This window comes from Myotis myotis, unplaced genomic scaffold (assembly GCF_014108235.1).
Source record: "Myotis myotis isolate mMyoMyo1 unplaced genomic scaffold, mMyoMyo1.p scaffold_m19_p_3, whole genome shotgun sequence".
Lineage (NCBI taxonomy): Eukaryota > Metazoa > Chordata > Mammalia > Chiroptera > Vespertilionidae > Myotis > Myotis myotis.
Window position 1 is genome coordinate 209,357,093 of NW_023416335.1, and position 13,034 is coordinate 209,370,126.

The 13,034-nt window shown below is 38.1% G+C and overlaps 1 protein-coding gene across 2 annotated transcripts in view; it reads left to right on the forward strand.

The window, feature by feature from the left end:
* The window catches only part of EP300 (E1A binding protein p300), a 70,968-nt gene that overhangs the window by 23,587 nt on the left and 34,347 nt on the right, over positions 1-13,034 (forward strand). For both annotated transcript variants that reach the window (XM_036299727.1, XM_036299728.1), the window contains exons 3-10: positions 2,582-2,758; positions 4,123-4,384; positions 5,225-5,338; positions 6,611-6,856; positions 8,742-8,835; positions 9,537-9,674; positions 11,334-11,451; positions 12,117-12,291. In XM_036299727.1, coding sequence (XP_036155620.1) covers positions 2,582-2,758; positions 4,123-4,384; positions 5,225-5,338; positions 6,611-6,856; positions 8,742-8,835; positions 9,537-9,674; positions 11,334-11,451; positions 12,117-12,291 — 1,324 coding nt within the window. The remainder of the gene's footprint in view (positions 1-2,581; positions 2,759-4,122; positions 4,385-5,224; positions 5,339-6,610; positions 6,857-8,741; positions 8,836-9,536; positions 9,675-11,333; positions 11,452-12,116; positions 12,292-13,034) is intronic.

Sequence of the window (13,034 nt, forward strand, 5' to 3'; positions counted from 1 at the left end):
TATGCCTTTTATAATTTGTTTTCCTGAGTTAACAAGCTCTGTTGTCAATCAGGTTATGGTGGTGGTGCTATAAAGATAAAATAAGGTTTTCTCTCCCTTTTGTGCATTTTCTGGGAATAGAGGCATACATTTTAACAAGTTATTTTGTCACCTGTATTGTATTATAAATAAAGTCATGAACATTTGTATCAAGATAGAAAGAGAGCTCTTTAGCTGTTTAGGACAATAAGCAGATGCTTCACATAGATGGTAACTTTTGGATGAGTAGAATATGTAGCTGCTTCCTAGTGATAGTTGTACCAACTGACTAAGCAACCAAAAAGTGAAAATTGAACTGCCTCTTTGTGAACTTGACTATTTTATTTCTTTTATAGGTTAGAATTCAGGAGTTAAATAGGAAAGGAAGATATGCCACTGCCTAGTTTTAGGGAAAAGGAAAAGCTTAAGGCAAATACTGGAGATTTAAGAAGCATGATGCCCTCAGATTTGCAAGTTATAGGATACCATGGAGAAATAGTCAGGCCTCATGCACACCATGAAGGCTCTGGTATACCATGATTTTTTCCCCCTTGCGAATTGAGTAAGTGAGGACAGAAGGCAAGAAAACCTGCTGGACACAGCCTCCATAGGCTGCGATGAGGGGTTTGAATTAAGACAGTGACAGCGGGCATGGATATATGGGAAGGATTTGGGCGTAGTGGTGTAGAGGTAGAATTTGAAGGACCCTCTGATAGAATTGGATCTGACTGAGGAGAATAAAAATCTGGTATGACTCCTTTTAATTGGACAGTATCTGTAGTGTCTTTAGTTTCTATTGAGTGCTTGCTGTATGTTTCTAGTAGGCAATGATTGGCTTATGGTGGGAATTTCTATGGAAGAATAGAATTGTAAGTTGCTTGCATTATCACCAAAACATTTGGCTCTTTGAATAATTAATACTCTGTTTCAAGTAATTATTATACAGTATGATGGCTCCAGATGGACTTACATAAACACAGGACCTGGGGAGGGGGTGGCGAGGGGTGAGGGGAGACTACTACTTTTTTTTTTTTTTTTTGATGTATTTTATTGATTTTTTTTTTAATTGATTTTTTACAGAGAGGAAGGGAGAGAGATAGAGAGTTAGAAACATCGATGAGAGAGAAACATCGATCAGCTGCCTCCTGCACATCTCCTACTGGGGATATGCCCGCAACCCAGGTACATGCCCCTGACCGGAATCGAACCTGGGACCTCTCAGTCCGCAGGCTGACGCTCTATCCACTGAGCCAAACCGGTTTCGGCTATTGATTTTTTTTTACAGAGAGGAAGGGAGAGAGATAGAGAGTTAGAAACATCGATGAGAGAGAAACATCGATCAGCTGCCTCCTGCACACCCCCTACTGGAGATGTGCCTGCAACCAAGGTACATGCCCTTGACTGGAATCGAACCCGGGACCCTTCAGTCCATAGGCCGATGCTCTATCCACTGAGCCAAAACGGTCAGGGTGACAGCTACTTTTTAAAGTACATAAAGGCTGCAAAGAAAATCAAATTACTTTTAAGTACCAAGTAGGTAATTTAATGAATAAAGAAGCTAGGTTTAAGAGAGCAAGAAGTGTGTGGACTCTGAAGTTTACATGCTTTGTATAAAGGATTCAGATTCAAAAAGTTTAAATCGCTCTGCCATCATGTTCCTAAATAAAAAAGGACATATCCCCCGATCTATCAGTCTTCTACCTTATATAAACAAAATGCCTGTAATAAACATTCAAATGTTTTGACATATTAAACTCTTAATATGTTTAGGGATTAGGCAAGTTACTGAGTTGAATTCATTAAGCCCCATAGTTTGTACATTAAATGAAAGTGCATTTAATGCATTAAAAGTGGAGATGAATGATAAACCTTGCTTAGCAGGTATAGCTAAACAAAAATGTTTGTAAGTTTTTATAAAGTGCATTTATCTCAAATATTTACAGAAGATAGCCCTGTAAATTTACTGTAACTTAGGACCTTAAATCTTAATTGTTATTTTCTTGAGCATACTTCTACAATGTGTTCATATATGCAGAGGGTGTCTTTTATATTTTTCTTTGTTATTTAGGAATTGACAAATAAAAGGGTCTATTAATGTTCTGTTAATACTAGAGGCCCAGTGCACGGGATTCGTAAACTGGTGGGGGACATGGACTGTGGGGATTGGTCCACTGTGGGAGCGCGGCTCATCCCAGTCAGCCGAGCAGCTATGGACCCACCCTCTGAGTGGTTCCGTGGAACTGGAGCACTCACCTATCCAGGGGACCCGGTTGGGGCCGGACCCAGGGACAATAGAACTGAGAGGCAATGGAGTAGGCCTCAGCCCCGTGGTGGCTACGAATCAGCCTCCAGAGTTATCTCTGCAGCCGGCGGCAGTGGTGGCTGCGCTGCGTGGCCTGCGAACCGCTCATCCCTGTTAGTCGAGCAGCGCTGCCCCTGGTGGTCAGTGCGCGTCATAGTGACTGGTCAACCAGTCATTCTGGTCGTTCTGCCATTCTGTCGCTGGGCTTTTACTGTTAGGATGGGGAATAAGATTTAATTTTTTTCTGTTTCTTGTTCTTAGATGGGAATGATGAACAACCCTAATCCTTATGGTTCACCGTACACTCAGAATTCTGGACAACAGATTGGAACCAGTGGCCTTGGTCTCCAAATTCAGACAAAGCCTGTACTGCCAAATAGCTTATCTCCATTTGCAATGGACAAAAAAGCAGTTCCTGGTGGAGGAATGCCCAACATGGTGGGTAGCAATCTATTTACAAATTTGTCTTCAAATTGGCATTTTAACAAAAGAATTATGTTAAACTTTCTTTCATCCCTTCTATGTACACACTACAATCACTGACCCCTGTGATTGAGGAGACTTGTACCCTCCTTCTCATGGTATTTTGTCACTTGTGGACAGTAAGGGTGCAGGTCCAAATAGGAGTAAGTAGGGTTGCTCTAGTGAAAGTTTTAGAGGTTTGCTATAAGCTTCTCTTGTGAGCATGTCTGTAGGATAGGAAAGTGGAACCATTCTCCCTGGGAAGGATCTCTGGCAAAGGATTCCAACTCCCAATGAACATATCTGCTGATTTGAATCTAATACTACTACACAAAAGGAACATCCCTCTTAAAGTTATGCATTGTTTTAAACATTGATTTTTTTTTTTTAAATGAGAAAAATTTCTAACACTTTTAACACTGCTCTTTTTCTGAAGTAAAACTATTTCTAGTTGTAACTGTGTCAAGTTGTCCACATTCACTTTTTGGAAAAAAAATTGTCCTATAGGAATACTTTTTCTCACTCAGATTTTTTTAGTTTTTTTTTGCTTTGTGTCATGTATTTATTGAATGCCACCTATATTTGATACTCTAGGAAGTGAGGCAGTGACGATAAAAGGATGACTAAAACGTGGCATCTCTGTCCCCAGAAATGTTTGCCTTTTTATTGGGGAGAAAAAAACACACCAATTTCTTCCAGAATATTTAAAAGCTAATTTTTCAGCTGCCTAAATGCTTCTTAAGAAGCTCCTTTGTTCTTTTTGTTTTGTTTTGTTTTGTTTGGTTTGGTTTTTTTATTGATTTTTTACAGAGAGGAAGGAAGGAGGGATACAGAGTTAGAAACATCGATGAGGGAGAAACATCAATCAGCTGCCTCCTGCACACCCCCCATTGGGGATGTGCCCGCAACCAAGGTACATGCCCTTGACGGGACTCGAACCTGGGACCCTTGAGTCCGCAGGCCGACGCTCTATCCACTGAGCCAAACGGGTTAGGGCTCCTTTGTTCTTCAAAACCTTACTTGGACATGCTCCTCACTATAGATGCCTTGCTTTTCCCTGTTCCCCTGGAGTTTACCATGTCCTTCTCTTTCTTCCCCTCTATGTTATACATTCTTTGATTTTGTCATTTGGTAATACAGTATTTTGTTTTCTTACTAAGTTGAACTTCTCAATGGTAGGACCATTTATTTTGGAATCTCCTGTATCAAAAAATGGAGTCTGGCTTATAGTAGACTGTCCTTAAAGGTTTTAATTGAAAATGTCCAGGTTTGTATTTATTAAAGAGATAGCACATTGTAACACCGAACACTAAGTGTATCTTTATGGTTTTCTCCCTTAGGGCCAACAGCAGGCCCCTCAGGTCCAGCAGCCAGGCCTTGTGACTCCAGTAGCCCAAGGGATGGGCTCTGGAGCCCACACGGCTGATCCGGAGAAGCGCAAACTCATCCAGCAGCAGCTTGTTCTCCTCCTGCACGCTCACAAGTGCCAGCGCCGGGAGCAGGCTAACGGGGAGGTGAGGCAGTGCAATCTTCCCCACTGTCGCACAATGAAGAACGTCCTCAACCATATGACACATTGCCAGTCAGGCAAGTCCTGCCAAGGTGAGTGTTCTCAGAGGGTTTGTGTGCTCAGCAAGTAATATTTATATCAGAGAGAAGAGAGACAATAATGGTCAACTGTTCTGAGGCTCCTTTACTGATGTCTTCCTCTATGTAGTAGGATATTCTAAAATACAGTATCATTTTGTAAGTGAGTATCTAGGGATCTGGTAGGAGAGGAAAGTTTTAAAGGACTTCTTTTTTGTGTTGATACTTACTGACTTTGATTTGCCCAGCATAGTATACCTAAAATATAGAGGGTTTGCTAACTGACATAATATAATTTATGTATTTGTGGAATCATTAGAAATCTACTTTTATAGAATAAAGTACACTGAACAGCTTGATGATGAAAAATATGGGGCCTGGCCCTTGCCGAGCGACTGCCCTACACCAAAAGGTTGCAAGTTTGATTCCTGGTCAGGGCACATACCTAGGTTGTGGGTTCCTTCCCCTGTCAGGGTGCACAATGGAGGCAACTCACCGATATTTCTTCCTCCCTCCCTCCCACCCCTTTCCCCTCTCTCTAAAAATCAATTTTTCAAAAAACATATCCTTGAGTGAGGATTTAAAAAAAGTGTGTTTTTTAATATGGGCTGTGGAGCGAGACTGCTTGAGATTGAATCCCATTTTGGGTACTCTCTGACGTTGTGCACATTACCCACTTTTTGCCTGCTTTCTTAACTATGAAATGTGAGTAATGATAACTCCCCTGTAGGACTGTTATAAAGATGAAATCAGTTAATAACATCTGTGGCACTTGTTAAGTAGTCAATAAGTTAGCTGATACTAATGTAAAGATGTAACCTGCACTTGAAAAAAAGTTATTTTTCTTTTTTTTAGTGGCCCACTGTGCATCTTCTCGACAAATCATCTCCCACTGGAAGAACTGTACGAGGCATGACTGTCCTGTGTGTCTCCCCCTGAAAAATGCGGGGGATAAGAGAAATCAGCAGTGTAAGCAATTAAATCTTTTATTTTTTTTTAAATATATTTCTTTATTGATTTCAGAGAGGAAGGGAGAGGGGGAGAGAGATAGAAAGCAATTAAATCTTTTATACCAAAAGTATTCCTAGACACTCTTCATACAATTTGGTGGGATTTAGAGTATTTGATTATGTGAAGTTCCTTTAGCTGCCTAGTTGTTTTCAGTTTTCATTAACTTCATATTAATAAAGTTAGAATTGAACTGTTTATTACCTAAAATAAGATCCAGAAACTTAATCATTTTTTATGAAAAATGATGGCTGGCCTGGCCGGTGTGGTGAGGCTCAGTAGTTAGCATTGACCCAGGAACCAAGAGGTCACCCTTTGATTACCAATTAGGGCCATGCCTGGGTTGAGGCTCAATCCCCAAAAGGGGACGTGCAGGAGACAGCTGATCGATGATGTTTGTCTCTCATCGATTTTTCTATCTATCACCCTTCCTCTCTAAAAATCAATAAAAACATTGAAACAAAAATGATGGGTGAATTTATGTTCCATTTTTAAATTCATGAAAATGTAAAAGATTAACGCTTTAACATTGGGCAAATCATTCCTCTATATCTATGATCTAAATATTTAGATAATTTGAAATTATTTAAAAAGAGTGAAAAAATGGAATTTTTTTAGAAACCTGAAGCGATGATATGCTTTTCATAGAGAAAAGGCAAGTCAAGAGTAGACAGATAGAAGTTCAGCTACCACATCTCCACACTAGAAACAAAACATTAAGCATTTAGGATTGAAAGACAAATTCAGAGATACATACAGAGCATGTGTAAAAGAAATTAAACTTCATAAATTAATGAAGAAATCATAAGTAGCCCAGTAGAAAATTTAGACTAGGAAACAGACAATTCACTAGCGGGAGGAAATACCAAAAAGTTCACTGTAAAGTAAGAAATGAAGTACCATCTCTCCCATCACATCGGCAGAAGCAGTGCTCCCTAGTGTTGGCGTTGGTATGGCTCTGAGGGCTTCCTACACTGTTGCTGGGACATTAATACAGCTTTCAGGAAGGATTTTGGGTATTTTGGATCAAAAGCCTTTTCATGCCAATGAACTCCTTTGACTAGTCAGTTCTCCATCTAGAAATTTCTTCCAGGGAAATAATGGAGGAAAGATGCATGTACTGAGATGTTTCACAAAACAATGATTTTATGGTTTTAAAAGTCATTTAAACATGTTAGTCCTTTTTTTTAAAAAAAACCATCTTTAATATTGTAATTCTTTTTCTTTCTATAGCAATTCTGACTGGAACACCAGTTGGACTTGGAAATACTAGTTCTCTAGGTGTGGGTCAACAGTCTACGCCCAGCCTAAGTACTGTGAGTCAGATTGACCCCAGCTCTATAGAAAGAGCCTATGCAGCCCTTGGACTACCCTATCAAGTAAATCAAATGCCGACACAGGCCCAGGTACAAGCAAAGAACCAGCAGAATCAGCAGTCGGGGCAGTCTCCCCAAGGCATGCGGCCCATGAGCAACATGAGTAAGTTTGTGTCCTCCTAGTGAAAAATGTGATGTTGTGTCTGTAATTGCCATGCAATATATAGGATTAACTCCTTAGATTATTTACTATATGTGTATGTACCTGTTTCTCCCACTCTCAATTTTTTTGTCACGTTTAATTTTTGAAGTAATTTTTTTTTTAAAGATTGTAGTTGCCTTGTAATCCACATACCAGAGGCAACTGCTACTGGTTTATATCCTTCTAAATCCTTTTATGCATGTGTATCTTTAATTTCTAGAATAGAATCCCATGTGTTATTCTATAAGATAATTTATTTAACACAAACTTGCCATCTTTCATTTTTTGTACTCAGTATGTCCTTTTTAGTGGTTGCATAGTGCTTCATTGTATAAAACAATCTCTAACAGATGGATATTTGGATTTCCAGGTTTTTGTTTCTTTGTCTTTTGTTGTTATTTTACTTTATTTTTTTAAATATATTTTTATTGCCCGAACACTGTCGAACTATGAACCAGGAGGTTATGGTTCAGTTCCTGGTCAGAGCACATGCCCAGGTTGTGGGCTTGATCCCCAGTGTGAGGCGGCTGATAGATGTTACTTTGTCTCCCTCCTTCCTCTCTTTCTAAAATCAATAAAAATATTTAAAAAATAATATATATTCTGGGTTCTTAATAGTCATTGCAGGTTTAAGGTACAAAGTAGTATTTTGGTGACTTCTCCTTTCTGAGTACATTTTCTCCTAAATTTTAATTTGGACCAACATTTGTTCACTAATGTCATGTAATGTACAGTTTATATTTTAATTACTCCATTTGGTATGAACTAATTTTCATCTACTTTATGGAAATTCTGGAACTATTACCATCAAAAACTTCCCGAGTTTTGCACCCTCTTCTAAAAGCTTTGTATCTTGCCCTAGCTAGTTTGGCTCAGTGGATAGAATGTCAGCCTGCGGACTGAAGGGTCCTGGGTTCAATTCCAGTAAGGGCACATGCCCAGGTTGCAGGCTCGATTCCCAGTAGGGGGCGTGCGGGAGGCAGCCAATCAATGATTCTTGTCATTGATGTTTCTATCTCTCCCTTTCCCTTCTTCTCTGAAATCAATAAAATATATTTTTAAAAATAAATAAATAAAAGTTTGTATCTCATTTATTTAGTAGATATCTCTATTTTATGCTTCCAAGCTGTTGGATTTTTAGAGAAAGTATTTATGTTTATGGGTCTGTGTCATAGTATCTTTATCTGAGGTGTGTAGTACTGGGGAGGATGAAACACCAAAGTAAACATTTATACTGATGCTTCCATGGGGAAGCTATATTCACCATAACAACTTGATATTACAAGTGTGTCTCTGGCAGAACTGGCTGTAATGCTGGAATATTCTCAGAGTTAAAAATTTTAGGTACCTGTGATTGACAAGAGCATTTGGATAATTGAATAAGCAACATTCATTCAGATGTGATTTGTGCTGAAAAAACATACCATAGGGACATGTTCTTTACTTTGTAACATTTCTAGTCTGGATGGGCATGTAAGTGATTAAATAAACAAAAATACAGAATCTCTATTATGTGTCAGGTTATCAAGATTCTGTATCAGGGAGGGGAAGAAGGAATCCCCTCTAGAGCCCCAAATTAGAGATTTTTACTGTAAAACTTCCACAATCACATTCTCACTCTTCTAGTTCCTATTGAATTCACTTATTCTGTAAAGAATATTTAGTGCCCAGCTGGTGTGGCTCAGTGGTTGACCGTCGACCTATGAACCAGGAGGTCACAGTCAGTATAAAAATTTCTTGTGATAATTTCTTCAACACTTTTATAACTTTTCCTTCTTTTTTGGTGTTTTGCTGCTGTTATTACTGGTATTTAAAATATTATATCTTTTTTTTTGTTTTAACCTAGATGCTAGTCCTATGGGAGTAAATGGAGGTGTAGGCGTTCAAACATCAAATCTTCTTTCTGACTCGATGTTGCATTCAGCCATAAATTCTCAAAAGTAAGTTTTATTTTGGATGTGGTCTGTGTTGTTTTCTAAACGTGTTAGAATTTCTTACAGTTTTCTTAGTTTCTTAGATTTGAAGATATTCTTAATGTATAAAGACAAATATGGTATTTGAGACCATACTTTTAGGCTTTCTATAACATATTTGAAATCGTATTAATTATTTGGGGTAACCTACAACTTCCCATATACTTCCTGTAGGAAGTTGCAAGTCTGTGCAGCTACTTAAAAAATGAATTTGCTCTATCCCATTGTTAAGAATTAGTCCAACTGGGGGATAGGGGAGGCTAGGGGACTGTCTAGGGCGGGGGGATAAAATGGACACATATGTAATACCCTTTGTAATACTTTAAGCAATAAATAAAAAAATAAAAAAAAAGAATTAGTCCATTGTCCAACGAATTCCCTAGGATAATCTGTGTCAAAATGCCAACACAGTCTTACAATACAAGAGTTAGGTATAGGTGTCTTCCTTCCCATCACACAATGAAATGTTGTGGGTTAACACTTTCCCTCACAGAAGCACAAACACATTTACACTGTCTCCCCATACCATCCAGTCCCACCCCACCCCACCCTGACTTCTTTATGTAATAGATAGACCTGTCACAGTGTATTAGACCCATCACTTTCCACTCTACTTAAATGAGATCTCGCTCCTGTCCTCTTCACTGAAACTATTTCTCCTTTTTAAGCCCAATGATGAGTGAAAATGCCAGTGTGGCCTCCTTGGGTCCTATGCCAACAGCAGCTCAACCATCCAGTACTGGAATTCGGAAACAATGGCATGAAGATATTACTCAGGATCTTCGAAATCATCTTGTTCACAAACTGTAAGATTGTAGGCATGTCTTATTCATAAAGAGTTACCATGTCAGTATGCTTCTAATCTGCCAGGCACTTTACCACAAGAGGAATATTATTGATTTTTCTCTAGCCTGGCTGTTGTTGCTAATATACTTCTGCTCCTGTGGCATTCTTGCTTCTTAGTTTCTGCTTCTCAAGTTTTTCATCATCTTTGTTAGTATCTCAACTTTAACTATTCTGCCTAGTGACAGTAATAAATATAGTAATTAAAAATTATTCACTTTATTGTTACTGCTTTTACAAAATTCATAATTTTAAAAGAAAAACTAGGTCTCAGCTCATTAGAATGTGGCAACAATTTTTTGTTATCCCTGGTAAAGCTTTTATTATGTTGACAAGTTAAATCTGGTAGGATGTTTTTCTGATCCTCCAATAGTGTGTGTGTGTGTGTGTGTGTGTGTGTGTGTGTATATATATATATATATCAATAATTTGTGGAATAGTTCACACTATTTGTTGAAAAGTTTATATATTTCAGGCACTCTGCCTCACAAACTGTCTTATTTTAAGAGTACTTGTTAGAATAAAGAGGGGAAAGGCAGATAGAGTGGGAAAATGTAATGCACCCAGTATCAAAAAGATAGAGCCTAGACCTCTCTGATTACAGAACTTACACTTCAGCACACAGCATTTTTATTTTTGTATAAAATCCTTTTTCTCTTTTCTTCACTTAAAAGAGGGATTTTGTTCATTCCATCCACATTTTTATTTAATGAACAGAGATAATTATTTGGGGTTGGTCATCTGACTTGATGTTATTTTTTTTTTACTAACTCAAGTATTCGTCTAAACTTCCACTTATTTCTTCCTCTTCTGGCTCTTCAAGTACTATTAAACTGAACATGAGATAGCCAAATGATAAGATTAGTGGCTTGAAATCACATTGGTCAATTTTTAGGAATACTAGTGCCAAGCATTTTGTAGGAAATGACCAGAGAGTAAGAGACTTTTAGCAGAATTATGATGCATTTCTGCCCCCTCCACTTCAAGTTTTTTATATTTTAAGATTTCATAGTGATGATTAGGTTTATTTACTAAGCTGAATAAATTTAGGAAAGTAGAAGGATCTGAAGGCTGTTGCTAATTGATACTGTACCAAAGGTCAGGTTTCCTCACTTCCTTTATGCAAATTGTACAGTATAATTGTTTGTTACAAATTATAGTCATAGAGAGGGGCCAGAGTATTTCTATGGAGTCATTTCTTTATTCAAATCAGGAAAACCTTTTGTTTACCACAAAAGGACAATTTCATCTTGGTCAGTATTTTATATTAGAGCACATTCCACATCTTCCCTTTATTTATTTTTAAATGTTTTATTGGTTTCAGAGAGGAAGGGGGAGAGAAACATTAGTAATGAGAGAGAATCATTGTTTGGCTGTCTCCTGCACGCCCCACACAGATCGAGCCCAGCGCATGCCTGACGGGGAATCAAACCATGACCTAATTCATAGGTTGATGCTCACCCACTGAGCCACACCCACCAGGCTCACCCCTAACTTTTAAATTTAATTCAATGTGTACATTGTACAAAGATGAAAAAATTTAAAGTACTGTACTAGTATATTTCTATGATGAGTTCAAAAAGCCTTTGTGATATAACAGTGTTAGGATTCTCTATTCTTAGTGTTCAAGCCATATTTCCTACTCCGGATCCTGCTGCTTTAAAAGACAGACGGATGGAAAACCTAGTTGCATATGCCCGGAAAGTGGAAGGGGACATGTATGAATCTGCAAATAATCGAGTGAGCACCTATTTTTTTTATATATATAAAGTCAGAAATGGCCCTGTTCTGGTTGCTTAATTTATTCCTCTTTGTAATATGTACTTCAGAAGATACCTTTAGCTGTCCTGTCTTATTCTCACTGTGCATAGTCAAGATAACAAAGTAATTTTCTTAAAGTGTACATCATCAAGACTTTTACATTTTTCCTCTTATTAATACAGTCCACTCATGTGGCACTTTATCTGGGTTGTCCTTCTGTCAACTTAGAAAGTGGTTGAGCTGTTTCCAGCTCTGTGCTATTTTCACTAGAATATGGTGAATCAGCTGCTTAGTCAAGTAGTATTGCAGTTTCTCTGAATCATTTGAACTTTCTTCTCTAAATTGGCACTTCTTAAAATATGTAGCACAGCCTTTGCATGTGCTGTAAATTGCCAGCACATACTTTGTAAACCGACTTTGAGAAGTCATACTTACTTTATAGATTCATAGTGAAGCTGCTTTTCACATGATCATTCCAAAATGAGCTCATGTTTGGAATGATCCAAGAAAGGAGACTAGGTTCTTCCCACTTTTGGTTTCTGCCTACTTAAGTGAAGCTAAAATCTCTTCTTAGTTCATTTTTTATGTTACCAAATGGTAGTTCTTTTTTCCTCATCTCCATTTTATTTCCAAAATTTAAAAAGGCGGAATACTACCACCTGCTAGCTGAGAAGATCTATAAAATCCAGAAAGAACTAGAAGAAAAACGAAGGACTAGACTACAGAAACAAAACATGCTACCAAATGCTGCAGGCATGGTGCCAGTTTCCATGAATCCAGGGCCTAACATGGGGCAACCACAACCAGGAATGACTTCTAGTAAGTGTTTTTTGTTATATTTGATTTGGAGAAAATTTGGTAATAAATGATTTCTCACCAAAGTGATTAAATTGCAATAGCTTATGCAGCTATTCTAGTTTTCTTTGCATTTTTTGCCTATGCAAAGAAAATTTATCCTCTGGTAAAAAAACAGTAGCTGAGCAGCACATTTAAGATTTCTGAGCATGGTACTTAACATGTCCTGACAATCTGGCATCATTGAGAGCCCCAGATACTTTTCTCTCATAGTGACACTTAGGAAATAGTAGCCCACAGGTTTTCACTAACTTGTACATGGTAGGCAACCAATAAATGTAGACTGAGCAGGTTCAAAGGCCCCACCAGTTTTCATACATCCTAAACACACACATGTTATTTATGTTGACACAATATGTTCAAAGTCTAAGAACTATTTTTTAGAAGCATCATTTAAAATTCATCTTGACACTTTGTGTTCTGGTTATAGCAGCCTTCACAGCCTGATGATTGAACCAGATAGCCAGGATTGTTTACTTCCTTATTCATTCATTGACTGGTTGGTAGGTTTCAAGCAGTGGAGTTAGGGTACACAACAGTGAGAAAGAATATAGGTTATTTAAATGATGTGAAGAAAGGCTGTGATAGGGAAAACGCTGTATTTCTTGAATCAGGGTAAGCTTACTACCTATAGGTAGCACCAGCTGAGCCAGCAGGTACCAACTCTTACATGCCATTAGTGGATTTATAGATGGATTTAATAATTC